The 20,847-nt window shown below is 46.9% G+C and overlaps 1 protein-coding gene across 1 annotated transcript in view; it reads left to right on the forward strand.

Annotated features, from left to right (window-relative positions):
• The first annotated feature begins 1,402 nt into the window (after positions 1-1,402).
• Positions 1,403-20,847, forward strand: part of LOC142312961 (uncharacterized) — a 142,550-nt gene continuing 123,105 nt past the window's right edge. Inside the window, exons 1-6 of the mRNA XM_075351949.1 lie at positions 1,403-1,558; positions 18,436-18,582; positions 18,712-18,891; positions 18,974-19,097; positions 19,181-19,278; positions 19,473-19,563. Of these exons, the coding sequence (XP_075208064.1) occupies positions 18,505-18,582; positions 18,712-18,891; positions 18,974-19,097; positions 19,181-19,278; positions 19,473-19,563 (571 nt within the window). The 5' untranslated portion in view covers positions 1,403-1,558; positions 18,436-18,504. The remainder of the gene's footprint in view (positions 1,559-18,435; positions 18,583-18,711; positions 18,892-18,973; positions 19,098-19,180; positions 19,279-19,472; positions 19,564-20,847) is intronic.

A 20,847-nucleotide genomic window follows, 5' to 3' on the forward strand; every position in this document is an offset into this window, starting at 1 on the left:
AAATTTTACATACCTGTGTAATTTACTCTACCTACTGATCGTGCTCATGTGTGGGCTCATGATATTATTGTAGAAGCTCCAATCTGAAGCAGGAGAGGCACCTGACATCCACTTTAACAATCTTACTAAATTCAATGTCAAATTGTTCCAGATCTGAAGCATTTTATGCAAGATAATACTTGAACCTCTAAAATGGCTCCTCTCCACACACATTATACACACGGCTCCACTCAGTACACATCATATACACCTGTCTCTGCTCCACACACATCGTACACACGCGGCTCCACTCTGTTCACGCTCTGCTGCGCATCATACATGTCGTACACACAAAGCTCTGCTCTGCACATGTCATACACACACTGCTCCGGGTGACAGACAGTTCTATGGTGTCCATCAATAGAAGGTCACAGTGTTTGGCTGCGCAAAATGCTCCCTGACTTTCTATTATTCCTGCTGTTAGTATTCAGTGTACTAGGTATTTCCTCTGCTGGGTTTTCATCCTTTTCCCTCTAGGACCCTGCAGAGCTCCTTTTCTCTCCATCTGCTAATCGTCTGTATTAGCCCCTGGGTTTAAATACTTTAATTTTCCCTGGACTTGTGCTGGTGATATTCAGTTCCTTTACAAGCTCTGGATGCAAGCAGGCGGTTTGTAGGATTGCTGCTATTTGCTGAACTTCTTCCCGAGGCATCTGGAGATAAATTGTTCATGCGCTTTCCTCTGTGTGTTCTCCTTGTGTCTTATTTATTGTTTAGTGGGGTAATGAAGAGCTCATCCCACCCTTTCTCTTTCTAGGGCCCAGCACTAGGGTCAGGAACCTATCTAGGATGGCGAGGAACTCCAGGGGCCATAGGTCGGCTTGGTCAGGGGTCACCATCTTCCCCTTCCATAGACGCAGGGTTTCCCTTCCCAATTGCCATTCACTTAGTTCTCCCGCATACCTAGCGTGACACATACACGCCGTACACACACGGCTCCGCTCTGTACACACATAGTTCCCCTAGCTACACACACGGCTCTGCTACATCCACACTGTAAACCCCTCCTGACCCCACACATAACCTTCCCCTCATCCAGCACCATGACACCCAGCACAGCAGAGTCCTGCATACACTGAGGAGCTGATCATGTGACCCCTGACTCCTCCCCTCCATGTGACATCATCACAGGTCCTGGAAGCACAGAGCAGCCATATATCTAGGGTAGTGTCTAAATCCCAGTGGCCAGAGGGATCTCTGCCGACGTCACGCCCATGTGACCAGAAAGGGGCGGGGCCTCCACCGACATTGCTCATACCAAGAAGATAGATTATTGTTCTAAGTCCACGTCAGCATTGAGTTGATTATAATAGAAGCGGAGGTCTGGGGGTAAGAGCTGCAGATGGGAGCGGGTACAGGGGGCGGAGCCTGCATCAGTATAGTGGACGGAAGGAAACATCGCCACGCCCATCAAACAATCCGTCATGCCCACTAAGGAATCCGGTCACGCCCACAGGTCCTTGTACCCACTGGGATTTAGCCACAACAATATACCTAGTGTGCGGCTCTGCAGGAGGAGGTATGTGGAGATTCCCCATTACTGGGGCAGGGGGCATTAACCCCTTCAGCTCTGAGACTTTCTTGGGGTTTTTCTCTCGCTGATTTCTATGAATCGTGAGGTTTTTGTTCCTTTTCCTCTGATAGATACAGACGCCCCAACTATGAGAAGTCGGAAGTGAGGAAACCCGTCTGTCCTCAGTCCTCGGCCCCTTTCTGCCCTCAGTCCTCGGCCCCTTTCCTGCCCTCAGTCCTCGGCCCCTTTCCGCCCTTACTGCCCTCAGTCCTCGGCCCCTTTCTGTCCTCAGTCCTCGGCCCCTTTCTGCCCTCAGTCTTCGGCCCCTTTCTGCCCTCAGTCCTCTGCCCCTTTCTGCCCTTAGTCCTCGACCCCTTTCTACCCTCGGCCCCTTTCTGCCCTTGGTCCTCGGCCCCTTTCTGCCCTCAGTCCTCTGCAGCTTCCTGCCCTCGGCCCCTTTCTGCCCTCAGTCCTCGGCCCCTTTCTGTCTTTGGTCCTCGGCCCATTTCTGCCCTCAGTCCTCGGCCCCTTTCTGCCCTCGGTCCTCGGCCCCTTTCTACCCTCGGCCCCTTTCTGCCCCGGGTCCTCAGCCCCTTTCTGCCCTCAGTCCTCAGCCCCTTTCTGCCCTCGGTCCTCGGCCCCTTTCTTGTCCTCGGCCCCTTTCTTCCCCCACACAGTGTAATGTTCCCCCCTCACATCTCTAGAGAAGTGATAAAACACACCGTGCTCCTCTATATTTCTCTCCTCGCCCCTTATCACCATTCACCATTCCTTTCTCCCTCAGCAGGAGAAGTTGTCAGATGACCGTATACAGTGAGGGGCATTCAGTAGATGCTGGGTATTCTGTCTCTTCCTTATAGCAGTGAATCCAACCGCTCTAATTATCAGTCCCTTAGATAACTGTATGATTTTACTCACTCTACGGCTTCCACAGATAGTGTTAACTCAGCACAACGATGACTTGTAGGAAGACAAGGAGAAACGCTGTAGTTTTCTTCTGGAATCTTGTATTAAGTACAAAGTAAATGCAGGTGAAAAGGAATAATCTGTACAGGGTTTTAGGCATGTCTCTTCAGCAATGGTTTCTCTAGACTAAACTGAAGGAGAAGGGAGGAGCATTCTATACAGAAGCCAACTAAGGGAGGTACATAGGGACAAACTTCATACAGTCTAATCTACCTAGCAACAATAAAGGAATTTCCTGATAGGAGGAAAAATATGCAATGCAAGAATTATATACAACAGGTTGTTCCCATTCATGGGACACAACACTCCCCATCTGAAATCATATGATTTCACAAGTCCTTCTACGACGTAAGGAGTCGATTCTGTCCCTCGATGTCACGAAACCTGTAACGAGATAAGAGACAACACAAAAAATGCAACGTAATGCACTGAATTCAAGTCCATGCTTTGTTGATGACGCATTGTCCTTGCGTAAAAAATGAAAAAGTAGAAAAATTTTAAACATGAATTCAAGTTCAACAAACCCATCTTCAGATTGGGGAAGCCGCAAACATGCCAACTCTTCCTCCAACCCAATAATCCAACGGAAAAGTTTTAATCCAAAGGAAAAGTTCAAGGTTCAATTGGACACGGACAGTTGTGTCTCCGTACAGCAGGGGTAAGGAAAGGTACGCTCCCCGCCGTGGCAGTGTCCAACGACAAAGTTAGTTCATGTAACGTCCTCCTTTGGTAAAAGTAGCACGAGTTCGGTGACTGGACGAATCACACACATGTGCCAGCCGTGGCACGTTGAAGACTTGTAGTTGGTGAAACAGTGAGCGACGTGAATAAGACGAGCTACGGCTCGTACCGCAGATGACCAACTTGTGAAGCGCTTGAAGCGATGAGGTCTCAACTTCTGTTTTGATGGTACTGAAGTGTAGCGAGCGGAGACGACCGGTCTCATTTCCTTGTCAGATTCTGGTTCCACCAGCTCGTACATGTTGCCGGCGTAGTTATCGCAGATCTCCTCGTATAAGATACTTGGAGGTGTCGGCCACATGTTGTCGCCGAGTTTGGATGCAGCAGTGAGTCTCGTTCCTCGGTCAGCTGGATTTTGTTCGGTGGGAATGTGGTGCCACTGTTCAGCATGATCTCTGTCGAGGATGTTTTGCGTAATCTCGACAAAGCATTTCTCCATCTCTGGTTGTCTTTCCAAAGTGCGTTTTAGAGAGGAGGACCTTGCGGTTGCTTGCTGGGAGTTGTTTGGCAACCTTGGCCTTGGAGACCGAAAGGGTAATGGGGCTACCCAACTGTTAGAGTCATTTTGAGAGAACTCTTTATCCATAATCTTTATGAATTCTTTGTCTTCTCTCATCGAAGCCAATTTGTTGTCTTCATTTGTAGACTCGAACGCTGTTGACCCGAAGTCGTCATCCCAGAGATGATATGCGTCCGCGCAGTCGGGAGGCTGCTGTTGCCACCTGGTGTCGCTCAGCCTCTCTTTCACCCCGTAGTGATGCGGACATGGTTGAAAGTGAGTGCCGCGACCGTTTGGGAGGATGTGCGTCTTGTAGGAGGAGACCGCGTCGGGACTCTTCACTTTGCCTACGCAGACGTTTCCTATGATCACCCAGCCTAAGTCGTAGCGCTGAGCGAATGGCGCATCGTGTGGCCCGTTGATGTGTTGGCGTACTTTGTGTAGCCGGAGAATGTCCCTTCCAATCAGAATCAGGATTTTTGCACTATGATCAAGAGGTGGGATCTTGCTGGCAATAGTTCTCAGGTGAGGGTGGTGAAGAGCTGCCTCTGGTGTTGGAATCTCTTCCCGGTTAACCGGTATCTGGTTGCACTCGACGAGTGTCGGTAGAGGTATCTCTACGGTATTTTCAAGAGATGTTACCATGAGACCACTGACTCTTCTTCCGCAAGCTTCTGAGATGCCGCTGCAAGTACCTAGTGTATAAGGATAGGCATTTCCTTTTAAGCCGAACAAGTCGAAGAGTTCAGACCTGGCAAGTGACCTGTTACTCTGGTCGTCCAGGGTGCTGTACACCTTCACGGCCCTTTCTGGGTGACCTTTGGGATATACCCTTACTAGGCATATTTTCGCGCAAGACTTGTCACAGAGATCTTCTCCGCAGACTGCGGTGCACGAGGAGGATACTGTGAGGTGGTTTGCAGCTTGGCCTGTACTCTCCCCGCCATGACTTGTGGTAGGAGAAGTTGTAGGTGCAGGATCAGGCTGAGATGGGTGCAGCGCTTGTACGTGATCTGTGCTGTCACACTCCATACACTTAATTGTAACATTACAGTCCTTGGCAAGGTGTTCTGTAGAGGCACAACACCTGAAACATACCCCAAACCTTTTCAAGAGTTCCTTTCGTTCTTGAAGGGGTTTCTTCCTGAAGCCAATGCACTTCTTCAGGGGGTGTGGCAGATTGTGAATTGGACACTGGCGGTTTGGATTTTCCGCCTTCCCGCCTTCATTGCCCTTGTCTGGTGCTGACGTTGGTGTAGGTGGTAGAACATCGGTCTTTTTGACTGATACTGGGCCCCTACATTTTCTGTCATTTTGATGAGTGCCCTCATACCTGGGAGCTGGTGAAGTGGAGTCGGTGGGTTCTCCACAGGTGAAGCTGGGGTCTGCCTTACGTTCCGCGATGCCATTGATGAACTCACAGAAGTAGGAGAATGGAGGGAAGTAGACTTGGTGCTCTTTTTTATAGTTTGTTCCTACCGTAGTCCACCTTTCCTGCACGTTGTAAGGTAACTTGGCGACTATGGGTTTCACCCCACGAGCGGTGTCCAGGTAGCTGAGGCCAGGTAGGTGTGTGTCTGTTTTGGCCAGCTGGAGCTCGGACAGCAGGTCGCTGAGTTCCTGGTACTTTGAAGCATCCTTGCTAGATATTTTGGGAAGATCGTATAGTTGTTTCAGCAATGCATCTTCAATTGCTTCAGGACTGCCGAAGCCTTTCTCTAGCCTGTCCCATGCGGTTGCGAGACCAGTTGTTGGGTCGCTGATGTAGACGGATCTGAGTCTCTTGATTCTCTCAGTAGACCGTGGCCCTAGCCACCTGATTAGCAAGTCCAGCTCTTCAGCAGCTGTAATACCGAGGTCACGCGTTGCGGTTTTGAAGGCACACTTCCACCCTCTGTAGTTTTCAGGCTGGTCGTCATACTTTGTGAGACCGGTGTTGGTGAGTTCTCGGCGGATCATGTACCTTGCAAAGTCGGACATGTCTGATCTTTGCGACGTTTGGGGCACATTTGTTGACTGCGTGGTGCTGGTTGCGTGATTCGTAGCTTCTTGGTTCGGGAACATGGGAAAGTATGGAGTGGCGTAGGCGTTTAGACCAGTGATCGGTTTGGTGTGTACAATCTCTGTTGTATACGGGGCTGGAACTACATAGTTGTTGGGAGTGTAGCGCCTTGCCGGCATGTTAGGTTGCATGTAGACATGGGCATACGGAGGTTGCTGATGCGCAGAGTGTGGCTGTGCATTGGAATATGAAGCTGGTTCAGGCTTAAAAGTCTGAGGTGCATTGGACTGACCTGGAAGGCTGGAAGCTGTAGGTGGATCAGTGTCTTGAGGCTCTGGAGTGTTAGCACTGATGGGAATGTTGATGGTAGTTGGCGGTTCGTCGGCTTGGCTCAGCACGTAATCTCTTGTACGCTTAAGTGAGTCTTCTGTGTCGAGATCACACAAACTGGCGCTGCCTTCTTGGCTCCCACCCAGAGCTTGCTCAAAGACTTTTAGCCTTGCCATGGCTGCCACATGTTCACATTCCTTCTGAAGGGCTTCAATTTCTGCTTCCTTGCGTGCAGATTCTGCTTTCATCTCTGCTTCTCTGCGTGCAGATTCTGCTTCCTTGCGTGCAGATTCTGCTTTAATCTCTGCTTCCTTGCGTGCAGATTCTGTTTTCATCTCTGCTTCTCTCTGGGCGAAGATGGCGTTTACTTTTGTTGTTTCTGCTTCAGCGCACGCCTTTATGAGCTGCTCGCTGAGGGTTGAGTACCTTGATGAGCCTGATTTGAGTGAGTGCCTTGAGCTCTTAATGGACCTGGATTTGTAAGATGCCGCTCCTGACATTTGCGCAATTTTTGCTTCAGTCTCTCTCACAATGTCGCACGGTGCGGTCTCGTTCAGCATTAAGCTGTTGGAAGTCCTGTAGTTCTTTTTCAGACTCAGACGTATTTGCTCTCAGCAGGGTAGAGGAATATTTTTTACAAATCTCTTTGTAGGACCGGTATGCTGAGTACAGTTGTTCCAGGGCTCCCTCTGATGGTAGCTCATGAGCACCGGGCACAGATAAAACAGTCACTTGTTTTTGCACTCTTTGCCACAATAATGCTGTCTGGGTAAATAGTTCACTTCTGGCTGTTTCTAGGTTCTCTTTAACCTTCCATGTTGGTTTGGTCAACCGCTTAGATCTTTCACTGTAATTTGAGTGTGAGTCCATGTCTTCCTCTTGTTGCTTTAAAGCAGGTAGGGAAATTGTTCTCTTTGACTCCATCAGGAAGGGTGAATGCTGCTTTGCACTGGTTGTCATGGAGATCAATACAATGTTGCAATCTCTGCAGCCAGCAGTCTGTTTTGCAGGAAGTATTTGCCAAGTCTCTGGCTGCAATTTACAATTAGCTTATGGGGGATTCTAGGTTTATAGCTGCACACAGTTGTGATAACAGGTTAATACTTTTACTTTACAGGGCACTTTGTCTGAAGCTGCTATAAAGTTTTATGTTGTAGCTTGTTATCAGCCCCTTGGGGTAATCCTTTCTCTGGATTGTGTGCAGTATAGCACTCCTGGAAACAGGTTCTTTACTGATATATGTATACTAATCCCGGTCACAGCTAGTCCTTTTCACTATTCTGTCTCTTCCTTATAGCAGTGAATCCAACCGCTCTAATTATCAGTCCCTTAGATAACTGTATGATTTTACTCACTCTACGGCTTCCACAGATAGTGTTAACTCAGCACAACGATGACTTGTAGGAAGACAAGGAGAAACGCTGTAGTTTTCTTCTGGAATCTTGTATTAAGTACAAAGTAAATGCAGGTGAAAAGGAATAATCTGTACAGGGTTTTAGGCATGTCTCTTCAGCAATGGTTTCTCTAGACTAAACTGAAGGAGAAGGGAGGAGCATTCTATACAGAAGCCAACTAAGGGAGGTACATAGGGACAAACGTCATACAGTCTAATCTACCTAGCAACAATAAAGGAATTTCCTGATAGGAGGAAAAATATGCAATGCAAGAATTATATACAACAGGTTGTTCCCATTCATGGGACACAACACTGGGGACAGCAGGTGCAGCGAGAAATCGGGCAGTGTCCTCTGTATCCAGGACGGTTGGGACCTGGACATTAGATTTTGTTAATTCATAGTTGTAGCAGCCGGAACTTGTTAATTTTCATTGAAGATTCACTTTATGATTTGTGAGAATAGTGATGGGCAAACCTGAACTGTAAAAGTCCGGATCCCTGCAGGTTACCTAGTACCTGAGTACCGATACGGGGCCCGGAGTTCTCAGGTAATTAAAAAACAAAGGAAAAAGAAAGATAATAAAAATAAAGCATGTGCTATATACTTCCCAGTCTCTGTGCTTCTGAAACACTACTTCCAGGGCCGCTCATTACCCTAATGCATATGCACTGCTTCCCCCGCCCACCAGCAGTCCCGCTGGGTGGGGGATGAACTGACCTAGCACTCTGCCCCATAGCCAGGGTGTGTCCACCATCTTATTTAGCCAGGTACCTATTTGCCCAGACACGCAGGTTTGAGACACACATAGAGGCATTTACAGTTAGGTTCCCGATATAATGGGATTACATTGCCGTTGGTTATCGGGCTCACATGGATTGGCCAATACATAAGCTAAGAATCTCTTTTTGTCAATATTTCCAAAGCAGTAATGCAATGCCTATGTCTTTTTATTCATTTTTCACATTAGCTATGATTTTTTCTCCTTTGTCTAATATTTTTATAAGAGTAATGCAATGCCAATGTATCCTTATACACCGTGTGCAGAATTATTAGGCAAGTTGTATTTTAGAGGATTTTTTTTATTATTAATCAACAAATATGTTCTCAATCAACCCAAAAGACTCATAAATATCAAAGCCTAATATTTTTGGAAGTTGGAGTGGTTTTTTTTTTTTAGATTTGGCTATCTTAGGAGGATATCTGTTTGTGCAGGTAACTATTACTGTGCAGAATTATTAGGCAACTTAATAAAAACCAAATATATTCCCATCTGACTTGTTTATTTTCACCAGGTAAACCAATATAACTGCACAAAATTTAGAAATAAACATTTCTGACATACAAAACCCCCAAAAATTTGTGACCATTATAGCCACTTTTCTTTATGATGACACTCAGCAGCCGACCATCCATAGATTCTGTCATTTGCTTGATCTGTTTACGATCAACATTGCGTGCAGCAGCCACCACAGCCTCCTAGACACTGTTCCGAGAGGTGTACTGTTTCCCTTCCTGTAGATCTCACATTTTATGAGGGACCACAGGTTCTCTATGGGGTTCAGATCAGGTGAACAAGGGGGCAATGTCATTATTTTTTAGACCTCTACTGGCCAGCCACGCTGTGGAGTAGTTGGATGCATGTGATGGAGCATTGTCCTGCATGAAAATCATGTTTTTCTTGAACGATACCGACTTCTTCCTATACCACTGCTTGAAGAAGTTGTCTTCCAGAAACTGGCAGTAGGTCTGGGAGTTGAGCTTCACGCCATCCTCAACCCAAAAAGGTCCCACAAGTTCATCTTTGATGATACCAGCCCATACCAGCACCCCACCTCCACCTTGCTGGCATCTGAGTCGGAGTGGAGCTCTCTGCCTTTTACTGATCCAGCCTCTGGCCTATCCATCTGGCCCATCAAGAGTCAGTCTCATTTCATCAGTCCATAAAACCTTTGAAAAATCAGTCTTAAAATATTTCTTGGCCCAGTCTTGACGTTTTAGCTTATGTTTCTTGTTCAAAGGTGGTGGTTTTTCAGCCTTCCTTACCTTGGCCATGTCCCTGAGTATGGCCCACCTTGTGCTTTTTGATACTCCAGTAACGTTTTAGCTCTGAAATATGGCCAAACTGGTGGCAAATGGCATCTTGGCAGCTTCACGCTTGATTTTCCTCAATTCATGGGCAGTTATTTTGCGCCTTTTTTGCCCAACATGCTTATTGCGACCCTATTGGCTATTTGCCATGAAATGCTTGATTGTTCGGTGATCACGCTTCAAAAGTTTGGCAATTTCAAGACTGCTGCATCCCTCTGCAAGACATCTCCCAATTTTGGACTTTTCAGAGCCCGTCAAATCTCTCTTCTGACCCATTTTGGCAAAGGAAATGAAGTGTCCTAATAATTAAGCACACCGTACATAGGGTGTTGATGTCATTGCACCACACCCCTCCTCATTACAGAGATACACATCACCTGATTTACTTAATTGGTAGTTGGCTCTCAAGCCTTTAGAGCTGGGAGTAGGACAACATGTATAAAAAGTATCATGTGATCAAAATACTCATTTGCCTAATAATTCTGCACACGGTGTATTATTGAGTGCCACTGGATATGCTTTTGTAATTACCACAGTACTGACATCCCCCTACACTCATTATGATACTACAAGATGACATCCAAAATATGGTACCACTCACCCCACCACTGCCTCCAGCTTGGCTCAATAGACTTTTATACATTGCAGCTCCTTAGACCATCATTCAGCCTCCAGGCACCATAGTAACCCAGCAACCCCCAAAATTGAATAGTTGAGGATGATACTTTGGCCGCACAAGGGAGCCCCGTACATCCGTCAACTTTCTTAGTTGCCATAGTTGCTTTTGAGAAATAGTTAAACTGGCAGGATTAGCTTTACATTTGTACCAATAACGTTCCCTCAACGTACATGCACCGTATTTGTCTCACACTTCTACCATGGTGTTTTACAAGTGTTGTTGGTGCCAAGTTTATTTTGGAACATTTTAACACATTTGTTTTATGATGTTTTTATTTAATATAAAGAAACCTAAGGGCAAAATGACAGAAAATAAAAAAAGATACCAAGAGTAAAAAAACACCATAAAACACTGTAGAGACTGACATCACATAATTCCTGTTCGCAATGTTTTTCCAAACAAGCTTCATAAATGCCTCAAACTTCTGTGTATGAATCACTGAATCAGACATGACATCTAATGAGATAAAAGATTACAGCCCGGGGAAGACTGGAAACCTTCATATAGGCGGCTGGTGGTGATGAAGTCAGTGACCAAATATGTTTATAGAGAGGTAGTAGAGGATGAAGATGTCGTCCTCATTATGGAGTCGTTATTTCTCCTCTCATGTGTAATGAATATCTCCTGCAGTATTACTGATACCGATTTTAGTGTCGATAAATGAGACATAAACTAGAGTTATGGAAGAGCAGTCTGTCATAATGACTTGAGAGAGGGGAAAAAGCACTATTTGACCCTCAGAACACAGATTTTCCTAGAATAGTTTGCAGACTCCTTATACTGAGCCCCCAGGTGCCAGAAGAGCTGAACCTCTGCCTCAAATGTCCCAATTTTGATATTGAAATAACACTCTTTCCCTTTTGAATCATGCTATGCACCCAAAAAGTGTTTTTTTCAACACATGCAGTGTTTGTGTATGCAGGAGAAATTGCACAATGAGTTGTATGATTCACTTTCTCCTGTTACCTTTATGAAAATTACAATTTTGGGCAAAAGCAACATGTTTGTAGGAAAAAATGATTTTCTTTTTCATGGCTTTGATAGTAAATTTTATGAAGCATCTGTGGGTTGAAGGTGCTCACGAAAATAAGGTCACTTGTGGGGGTTTCCACTGTTTAGGTACATCATGGACTCAGAAAATGCAACATGGCATCTGTTATCTATTTCAGCCAATTTTGCGCTCCAAGAGTCTAATGGCGCTCCTTCCCTTCCAAGCCCTGCTATGCGCCCAAATAGTAGTTTTCCACTATATAAGAGAGAATAGTGCATTCAGGAGAAATTGACAAAAAATTGGTCCATTTTCTCGTGTTAACTTTATGAAAATGCAATACTTTTGTGGGAAAAAGTAACATTTTCATTTTTTCCTTCCACATTGATTTAATTCCTGTAAAGCACCTAAGGGCTTAATAAACTTCTTGAATGTGGCTTTAGCACTCATGTCCATTTATTTTTTTCTGCTTGATATGTGTTCTAAATTACATACTGTAGGTTTCCTTAATAGATGTCAGGGGAAAAAAATGGAATGTTGTAAAACAATAAAAATAGTACCACATTAATGACCCCCCATTACGAGTTTTGTGCATTTCCTGGTCAGTCCCAACAAGGTTGTGATTCCTACAGCCAATCAGTTGATGAAGCAGTGAACAACATAGCCAATGATTGGGAGCACGGGAGGAGATGTCTAAGTCAGCAATTCACCCTACGTTCCAGTCCAAACGAAAAAAGAGAGAATACATCATCTACACATTGTTACGGTTGCTGTGGCTCTGGAGACTATGTCTGGATTTCTTGCTACTGCACATGTGCAAGCGCTGGAGACTAAGTCCTATCTTGGAGCCATTGCACATGTGCGGGTGACATCATCGCTGACACGAGGTCACATGTCTCTGACACCTTCTAAGCTGATTGGCCGCTGGTCATGTGCTTGTGACACGTGGTCACATGTCTATGACACCTTCTATGCCGATTGGTCGCTGGTCATGTGCTTGTGACGCTTTGCTCGGTGATAGGCCAGCGTGACGTCATTGCTGTCATTCTGGCAGCGGATTGGCTCTGGTGTCCTCCATCTTGGGAACAGAGTCTATATAAGATCCTGACGCACGCCGCCCGGCGCTCAGTCCTCTTGGTTCATGCATGAGAGTAGATGCTCTGTGCACGTTCCTCTAGGCATCTCTCTGTCTATGTTAGGTGAGCGCTACCGGCAGGGTAGCGTTCTTATACCTTACAGCTTCGGCTGCAGTCCGTATCCTTACCTCTTAGGGGAGCGGACATAGGCAGGTGCCTGAGGCACATGGTCCGGCTGGGCCTTGTAATTCTACTCGTAGGTGGACGTTGCCGCTAGGGTAACATTCCTTTTAGTGCGTCTGGCAGTTGTTCGTATCCTCGCACACTAGGGGAGCGAACAGAGGTAGGAGCTTTGTGCGGCTTATGCTGCTGTCCGTCTCTTTTGCACCACTAGTGGAGTGGACCTGGGCAGGTGCCATATCTAGTGGTTCGTGTCCTCGCACACTAGTGGAGCGAACGCAGGTAGGAGCTTTGTGCGGCTTACGCTGCTGTCCGTCTCCTGGCACCACTAGAGAAACGGACCTAGGTAGGTGCCATTTCACACTCACTGCTTTTGTCTCTGTGATCATTAACAGAGATCATTCTACACACCCTCCAAGTAAGGGAGGAATTGCTTTATTTTTCTAATTATATTCCTCTGTGGGGTTAACAGAGGTATTGCACTCTGCACTTGTGCTATCATTATTTACAGTGGCACACTTATATATACCCCTTATCCTCTGCCATAGTCTGCAGCAGAGTCTTTGCACGGTGGACCCTGACTGTCTGATATTCCTTTAGGTGTTATTATCAGACAGCCCCCCGTAACATTAGGACTGAGCCAAGGGTCTGGCAGTTATGGCAGAATATCAGCAGTTACACCGTTACATACAAGTACTTGAGTCACGGCTCAAGAGTATAGAGGATAAACCTCAGACCATGGTGACATCTGTACATGATCCTCGACTTGCTCTGCCAAACAGATATTCTGGTGATGCCAGATCATGTCGTGGTTTCATTAGTCAGTGTCAGATACACCTAGAGATCAACTCTTCTCGCTTCTCTACGGAGAGGTCCAGAGTAGGCTTTATCATCTCCTTACTTCAGGACAAAGCCTTAGAATGGGCGACTCCCTTATGGGAGCGCTCTGATGTGGTTACTCTGAGACATCAAGACTTTCTTGATGCTCTTAAAGCGGTATTCATGGGTCCGCAGGTTACCCATGATGCGGCTCTGAGACTCTTAGATCTATCTCAGGGTTCGTTATCCACTAGTTCTTATGCCATTGCTTTTAGAACTCTGGTGGCAGAACTAGATTGGCCAGAGAAGGTGTTGATTCCTATCTTCTGGACAGGGTTGGCAGGCTATGTCCAGGATGCCCTTGCTACTAGTGAGGTCCCTGCTTCTCTGGAGGACTTGATCACAGTAGCAACGAGGATCGACGTACGCCACAGGGAACGTAGACTCGAGGTCTCTTCCTCACGCCCTAAGCATCGGGCTATTCCAGTTGTTGAGGGTCCACTACCATCTTCCTCAGCATCTGAAACATCTCCCACTCCTATGGAGTTAGGTCATACGTCCTCCAGGCTACGCAAGTCTGGTCCTCCTATATGTTACGTATGTCGTCAGGCTGGGCACTATGCCAACAAGTGTTCTAGTCGTCAGGGAAACTCCCAGGCCTAGTAACTATTAGAGGGGGGTTACCAGAGACGTCTTCTGCACCCTCTAAGTGTTGTATCCAAGGTCAGCTCTTATTCTCTGAGAATACATGGCCTATTATGGCTTTTGTGGATTCCGGAGCTCACGGGACTTTTGTGTCCTCGGGATTTGTAAAGAGACACAATATTCCCTCTATCATGTTAGAGGCGCCTATTCCTGTCCGTGTTGTTAATGGGACTATGTTGTCTGACTCCATTACATTGAGGACAGTTCCCTTGCGCCTTTCCCTGTCTCAGGGTCACATAGAGGAGATTTCTTTTCTTGTTTTGCCTGAGGGTATAGACGACATCCTTCTGGGTCTCCCATGGCTTCGGACTCATGCTCCTCACATTGACTGGGAGTCCGACAGCATTGTTAGTAGGGGTTCGAAATGTCAGTCCCGATGTCTTCCCTTATCACCTAAGGTCGTTGCGATTGCATCAACTGATCTCTCTCCCATACCTACACCCTATTTGGATTTCGCTGACGTGTTCTCCAAACAGGGTGCTGAGGTTCTTCCACCCCATAGGCCGTATGACTGTGCCATAGACCTTATCCCTGGTTCGGTTCCACCTAAGGGCAGGGTTTACCCCCTGTCGATAGCTGAGTCGGAGGCCATGTCGACCTATATAAGAGAGAGTTTAGAGAAGGGGTTTATTCGTAAGTCTGTCTCTCCCGCGGGAGCTGGGTTTTTCTTTGTTCGGAAGAAAGAGGGTGATTTGCGTCCCTGCATAGATTACAGGGGTCTCAACGCAATCACAATAAAGAACAAATACCCGTTACCTTTAATTTCGGAGCTCTTTGACAGACTGAGGGGAGCTCAGGTTTTTACGAAGTTGGATCTGCGGGGTGCGTATAACTTGGTACGAATTCGAGAGGGTGACGAATGGAAGACCGCTTTTAACACCCGAGATGGTCACTATGAATACCTCGTCATGCCTTTTGGTTTATGTAATGCACCCGCAGTATTTCAGGACTTCGTAAACGATGTGTTCAGGGACTTACTGTTATCCTCCGTCGTGGTGTATCTGGACGACATCCTGATTTTTTCTCCTGATCTGGAGACTCATCATCAGGATGTCGTTCGTGTCCTTTCCCGTTTAAGGGAGCACTCATTGTTTGCTAAACTCGAAAAATGTGTATTCGAGCAGTCATCCTTGCCTTTTTTGGGCTACATTATCTCACAAGAGGGTCTGGCTATGGATCCTGCAAAGCTCTCTGCTGTCCTGGAATGGTCCGAACCTCATTCCTTGAAGGCGGTGCAATGCTTCTTAGGATTCATAAATTATTACAGGCAGTTCATACCCCATTTCTCTACTTTGGTGGCCTTGACTAAGAAAGGTGCTAATCCAAAAGTCTGGTCTACTGAGACATCTCAGGCTTTTGAGGCAGTAAAAAGACACTTTTCAACTGCTCCCGTTCTTCAAAGACCCGATGAGAATAAGCCCTTTCTCTTGGAGGTTGATGCCTCTTCAGTGGGTGCTGGTGCGGTCTTGTATCAAAAGAACGGTGCAGGTAGAAAAAGGCCGTGTTTCTTATTTGCTAAAACCTTTTCACCGGCAGAGAGAAACTATACCATTGGGGATAGGGAACTGCTCGCCCTGAGATTAGCCTTGGAGGAGTGGCGTCACTTGCTGGAAGGAGCGAAACATCCTTTCCAGGTCAATACAGACCATAAGAATCTGACGTACTTACAAACCGCTCAACGTCTGAATCCTCGCCAAGCCCGCTGGTCCTTGTTTTTCTCCCGCTTTCACTTCTCCATCAACTATCTGTCTGGGAGTAAGAATAACAAGGCAGACGCCCTGTCTCGCTCTATGGTTTCTACCCAGGAAGAGATTGACGAACCTCGTCTTATCCTTCCCTCCAGGGTTTTTCATACGCTCTCCCCTGTGACTTTAGACCAAATCCCACCGGGCAAGACCTTTGTTCCGCCTGATCGACAGGATGATATACTGTCGTGGGCCCACACCTCAAAGGTGGGTGGGCATTTTGGTATTAGGCGGACACAAGAGTTACTCGAGAGGTGGTATTGGTGGCCACACTTAGCCAGCCACGTCAAGAGATATGTCGGTTCCTGCTACTCGTGTGCTCACAACCGTCCATTACGGCAGAGACCGGCTGGGCTCTTGTATCCTTTACCAGTGCCAGATAGACCATGGGAGGTGGTAGGCATGGACTTTGTGGGTGATCTTCCGTGTTCACAGGGACATAGATTTGTGTGGGTCATTACGGACCATTTCTCCCGGATGGTTCATCTCGTACCGTTATCGAGAATCCCGTCTTCCAGGGTACTAGCCAAACTATTCCTCAAGCATGTCTTTAGGCTTCACGGGATGCCAGATCGTATCATTTGTGATAGAGGCCCGCAATTTGCTTCCCGTTTCTGGCGAGATCTTTGTAGCCTTCTGCAAATTGAGTTGAATCTCTCTTCGGCATACCATCCGGAGACCAATGGTTTGGTTGAGCGTACCAATCAATCCATGATTATATACCTTTGACACTTTGTTGCTGAGAACCACGATAACTGGTCCTCCCTCCTACCCTGGGCAGAATTTGCCCTTAAGAATTCGCTGGCTGAGGCCACTGGGCAGACACCATTCGTACTCAATAATGGGCAACACCCTAGGGTACCGGTACCGTTTCCCGCTGCTGCACCTTCTCCTCTTGTGGCCGACTGGGCAACTAATGCCAGAGAGGTTTGGGATCGGACTCAAGAGTCGATCCAAGCAGCTAAGGACCGTATGAAGACGGTGTCCGATCGGTTTTGTCGGCCGGTCCTGTCTTTTCTCCAGGGGACTTTGTGTGGCTCTCTGCAAAACACGTGAAACTTAGAGTGAGCTCTGTCAAATTTGCTCCTCGCTTCTTGGGTCCTTATGAGGTTCTTCGACAGGTAAATCCTGTAGTCTACCAATTGAAGTTACCCGTCCATCTTAGGATCCATGACACATTCCATGTTTCACTACTAAAGCCGGCTATTTTACCTCACGCTCGTGAAGTGCACTCTCCTGCCTCTGATTCCTCTCGCTCTAGCTATGAGGTACGAGTCATAGTTGGTTCTAAGATGGTTAGAGGGCGCAGGTTCTTCTTGATAGATTGGGAGGGCTACGGCCCGGAACATCGCTCTTGGGAGCCTGAGTAGGCTGTCCATGCTCCCAACTTAGTTGCCGATTACCTGCGTCGCCGGGAGGGGGTCCCTTGGGGGGAGGTACTGTTACGGTTGCTGTGGCTCTGGAGACTATTTCCGGATTTCTTGCTACTGCACATGTGCAAGCGCTGGAGACTAAGTCCTATCTTGGAGCCATTGCACATGTGCGGGTGACATCATCGCTGACACGAGGTCACATGTCTCTGACACCTTCTAAGCTGATTGGCCGCTGGTCATGTGCTTGTGACACGTGGTCACATGTCTCTGACACCTTCTATGCCGATTGGTCGCTGGTCATGTGCTTGTGACGCTTTGCTCAGTGATAGGCCAGTGTGACATCATTGCTGTCATTCTGGCAGCAGATTGGCTCTGGTGTCCTCCATCTTGGGCACATTGTCTATATAAGATCCTGACGCACGCCGCCTGGCGCTCAGTTCTCTTGGTTCATGCATGAGAGTAGATGCTCTGTGCACGTTCCTCCAGGCATCTCTCTGTCTATGTTAGGTGAGCGCTACCGGCAGGGTAGCGTTCTTATACCTTACAGCTTCGGCTGCAGTCCGTATCCTTACCTATTAGGGGAGTGGACATAGGCAGGTGCCTGAGGCACATGGTCCGGCTGGGCCTTGTGATTCTACTCGTAGGTGGATGTTGCCGCTAGGGTAACATTCCTTTTACTGCATCTGGCAGTTGTTGGTATCCTCGCACACTAGGGGAGCGAACAGAGGTAGGAGCTTTGTGCGGCTTATGCTGCTGTCCGTCTCTTTTGCACCACTAGAAGAGCGGACCTAGGCAGGTGCCATATCTAGTGGTTCGTGTCCTCGCACACTAGTGGAGCGAACGCAGGTAGGAGCTTTGTGCAGCTTACGCTGCTGTCCGTCTCCTGGCACCACTAGAGGAACGGACCTAGGTAGGTGCCATTTCACACTCACTGCTTTTGTCTCTGTGATCATTAACAGAGATCATTCTACACACCCTCCAAGTAAGGGAGGAATTGCTTTATTTTTCTAATTATATTCCTCTGTGGGTTTAACAGAGGTATTGCACTCTGCACTTGTGCTATTATTATTTACAGTGGCACACTTATATATACCCCTTATCCTCTGCCATAGTCTGCAGCAGAGTCTTTGCACGGTGCACCCTGACTGTCTGATATTCCTTTAGGTTTTATTATCAGACAGCCCCCCGTAACACACATTTTATCTCCTCATATTTGTCCCTTTATTATCTCCAGTAATTGTATTATTACCCTGGATTCTTTATGATTTTACATCGTCATCTTCTGCCCCATTCAGGCTCCTAAAATATCGGATCTTTTCAGTGATCTTCTGAATAAGAGAAATTTCTTCATTGACTCATCAATTATGGATAAGGACAGGGACAAGATGGTGGAGTGGATACTACACCTCACCCTAGAGATCCTCTTCCGGCTTACTGGAGAGGTGAGATATTCTGATGACGTCACATTACTTCATTCTTATCTATGGGAATAACAGATGGACAGAACTGGAGAGGTGAGGACTCTGGAAATGTCTGTAGTGAGATTTATTACTGTGTCTCTCCATAACCAGGATTACACAGTAGTGAAGAAGACGTCTAGCGAACGCTGTCAGGCCCCTATGTCTGAGGGATGGGAAAGACCCCTGAGCCCAACTACAGAGCCTCCACCTCACCCCACGATACATGAGGACATCAATGACCAGAAGATCCTAGAACTCACCTACAAGATGATTGAGCTGCTGACTGGAGAGGTGACACTGCTGGGAATGCTGGGACATTATAGAGTAATGCTATGAAGGGATCGGGGGATGACTGTATCATTGTATGTGTCAGGTTCCTATAAGGTGTCAGGATGTCACCGTCTATTTCTCCGTGGAGGAGTGGGAGTATTTAGAAGGACACAAAGATCTGTACAAGGACGTCATGATGGAGGTTCCCCAGCCCCTCACATCACCAGGTAATAGACATGACTAAATACACACGGCCTACAATTATCTGTATGGAAAAAACTAATTCAGTCCCTGTATGTGTTTCCTCCAGTTCTATCCAGTAAGAGGACAACACCAGAGAGATGTCCCCATCCTCTTCTCGGACAGGAATGTAAACAAGAAGATCCCAATGTTCCTCAGGATCATCAGGTAGATGGAGAGAAGGTGTCATGAAATCTCCCTATGATGTGTAGGCTGTGAAGGTCTTCTGCTCAGTCTTGTTTTATCCACCAGTATTATATGTTTTATACTTGTGTAATGAGAACGGTGGAGATGGCAGGATTAGAGCTGATCATAGATGTGACTTCTCCATGTGTCTGTGACTTTTACAATATTCGTTTCAGGCTGAAGATCTGACCCATATTAATACTACAGAGACATATGTGAGGGCTGATGAGTGGTGTAAAGAGGAGATTGCTACATATGACTATCCAGGTGAGTAGTAACCACTAATGTAGAGAAGTCACAGATTCTTCCCAGTCATCTGTGGCTGCTTTCTCAGTGGTGCAGTCCAGCCATATTACAATTGTGCGATCACCATATTTCCGCTAGACCAAAACATTCTCTGCAACCTGGAAATGTTCACATTACTTTGGGCACTGAAAGCCCTTCTTCTATAGAGCTTAATACCTGGAGGATCCACCTAGCTCCTGGCATTAGATGACCCTTACATGCCCCAGATCTGTAAACTACAAAACCAAATGACAGCATACGTAGAATGTGCTGACAAGTTAAAAAATCGCTTGAAGAAAAATATTATGATGGGCCCCTAAGAGAAATTGTAGAGTAAGGCTATGTGCGCACTTACCGGATTTTGCCGCGGATTTTCCGCGGATTTGCTGCATGTTTCGCTGCAGAAAATGTTCATAACATCTCTGCAGTGAATCACCAGCAAATCCTATGGAGAAAAAAAATCCTGTGCGCACTGGGCGGAATTTGACAGCTGCATGTTTTGCTGCGGGAATCCCGCAGCAAAAACAAGTGCATGTCACTTCTTTTCCGCACATCGCTGCGGGATTTCACTCCATTGACTCCAATGTTAATCATGAAATCCCGCAGGGAATAACGCAGGCAGCAAATTCAGTGCGGTTCACTGCGTTTTCCTGCGTTATTCCCTGCGGTATTTCGCGGTTTACCTCCGGTAATGTACATCGCTTGTCTGCGGTTTGCAGGGAAGTGATGTCATTACAGGAAGAGGAAGCCGTGCATAGAGTAAACACAAACACATCACAGACACAGACACATCACAGACACAGATAGACATCACAGACACATAGAACACACATAGAAAGAAAACGGAAATATAGAAAACAAAGAACGTGGGCTCCGCTGCATATTTGCCTTCCAGCCGAGATAAGCACACAGCGGCGGCCCGGTATTCTCAGGCTGGGGAGGGAGAGGGGCAGGGTTAATGTCCCCCGCCTCACTCCCCCTCCGGCAGCCGAGAATATCAGCCGCAGCTGCCCCGGGACTGTCGCATGCATTATGCGGCAGCACCGGCGTGTCCCCGGCTCTTCTTGCTGCCATGTAGCAGTGGCAGCAAGGTAATACAAGGGGTTAATGATGGTGGGGGACCACCGCCATTAACTCCAGGCTTGATCATGGCAGCGTCTATGTGACAGCTGACATGATCAACCCGTAAGTAAAGTGAAAAAAACACAGACACCGAAAAATCCTTTATTTTAAATAAAACAAACAAGCCTCGTTCACCATTTTATT

The sequence above is a fragment of the Anomaloglossus baeobatrachus genome, chromosome 5, assembly GCF_048569485.1.
Source record: "Anomaloglossus baeobatrachus isolate aAnoBae1 chromosome 5, aAnoBae1.hap1, whole genome shotgun sequence".
In the NCBI taxonomy this organism is placed as follows: domain Eukaryota; kingdom Metazoa; phylum Chordata; class Amphibia; order Anura; family Aromobatidae; genus Anomaloglossus; species Anomaloglossus baeobatrachus.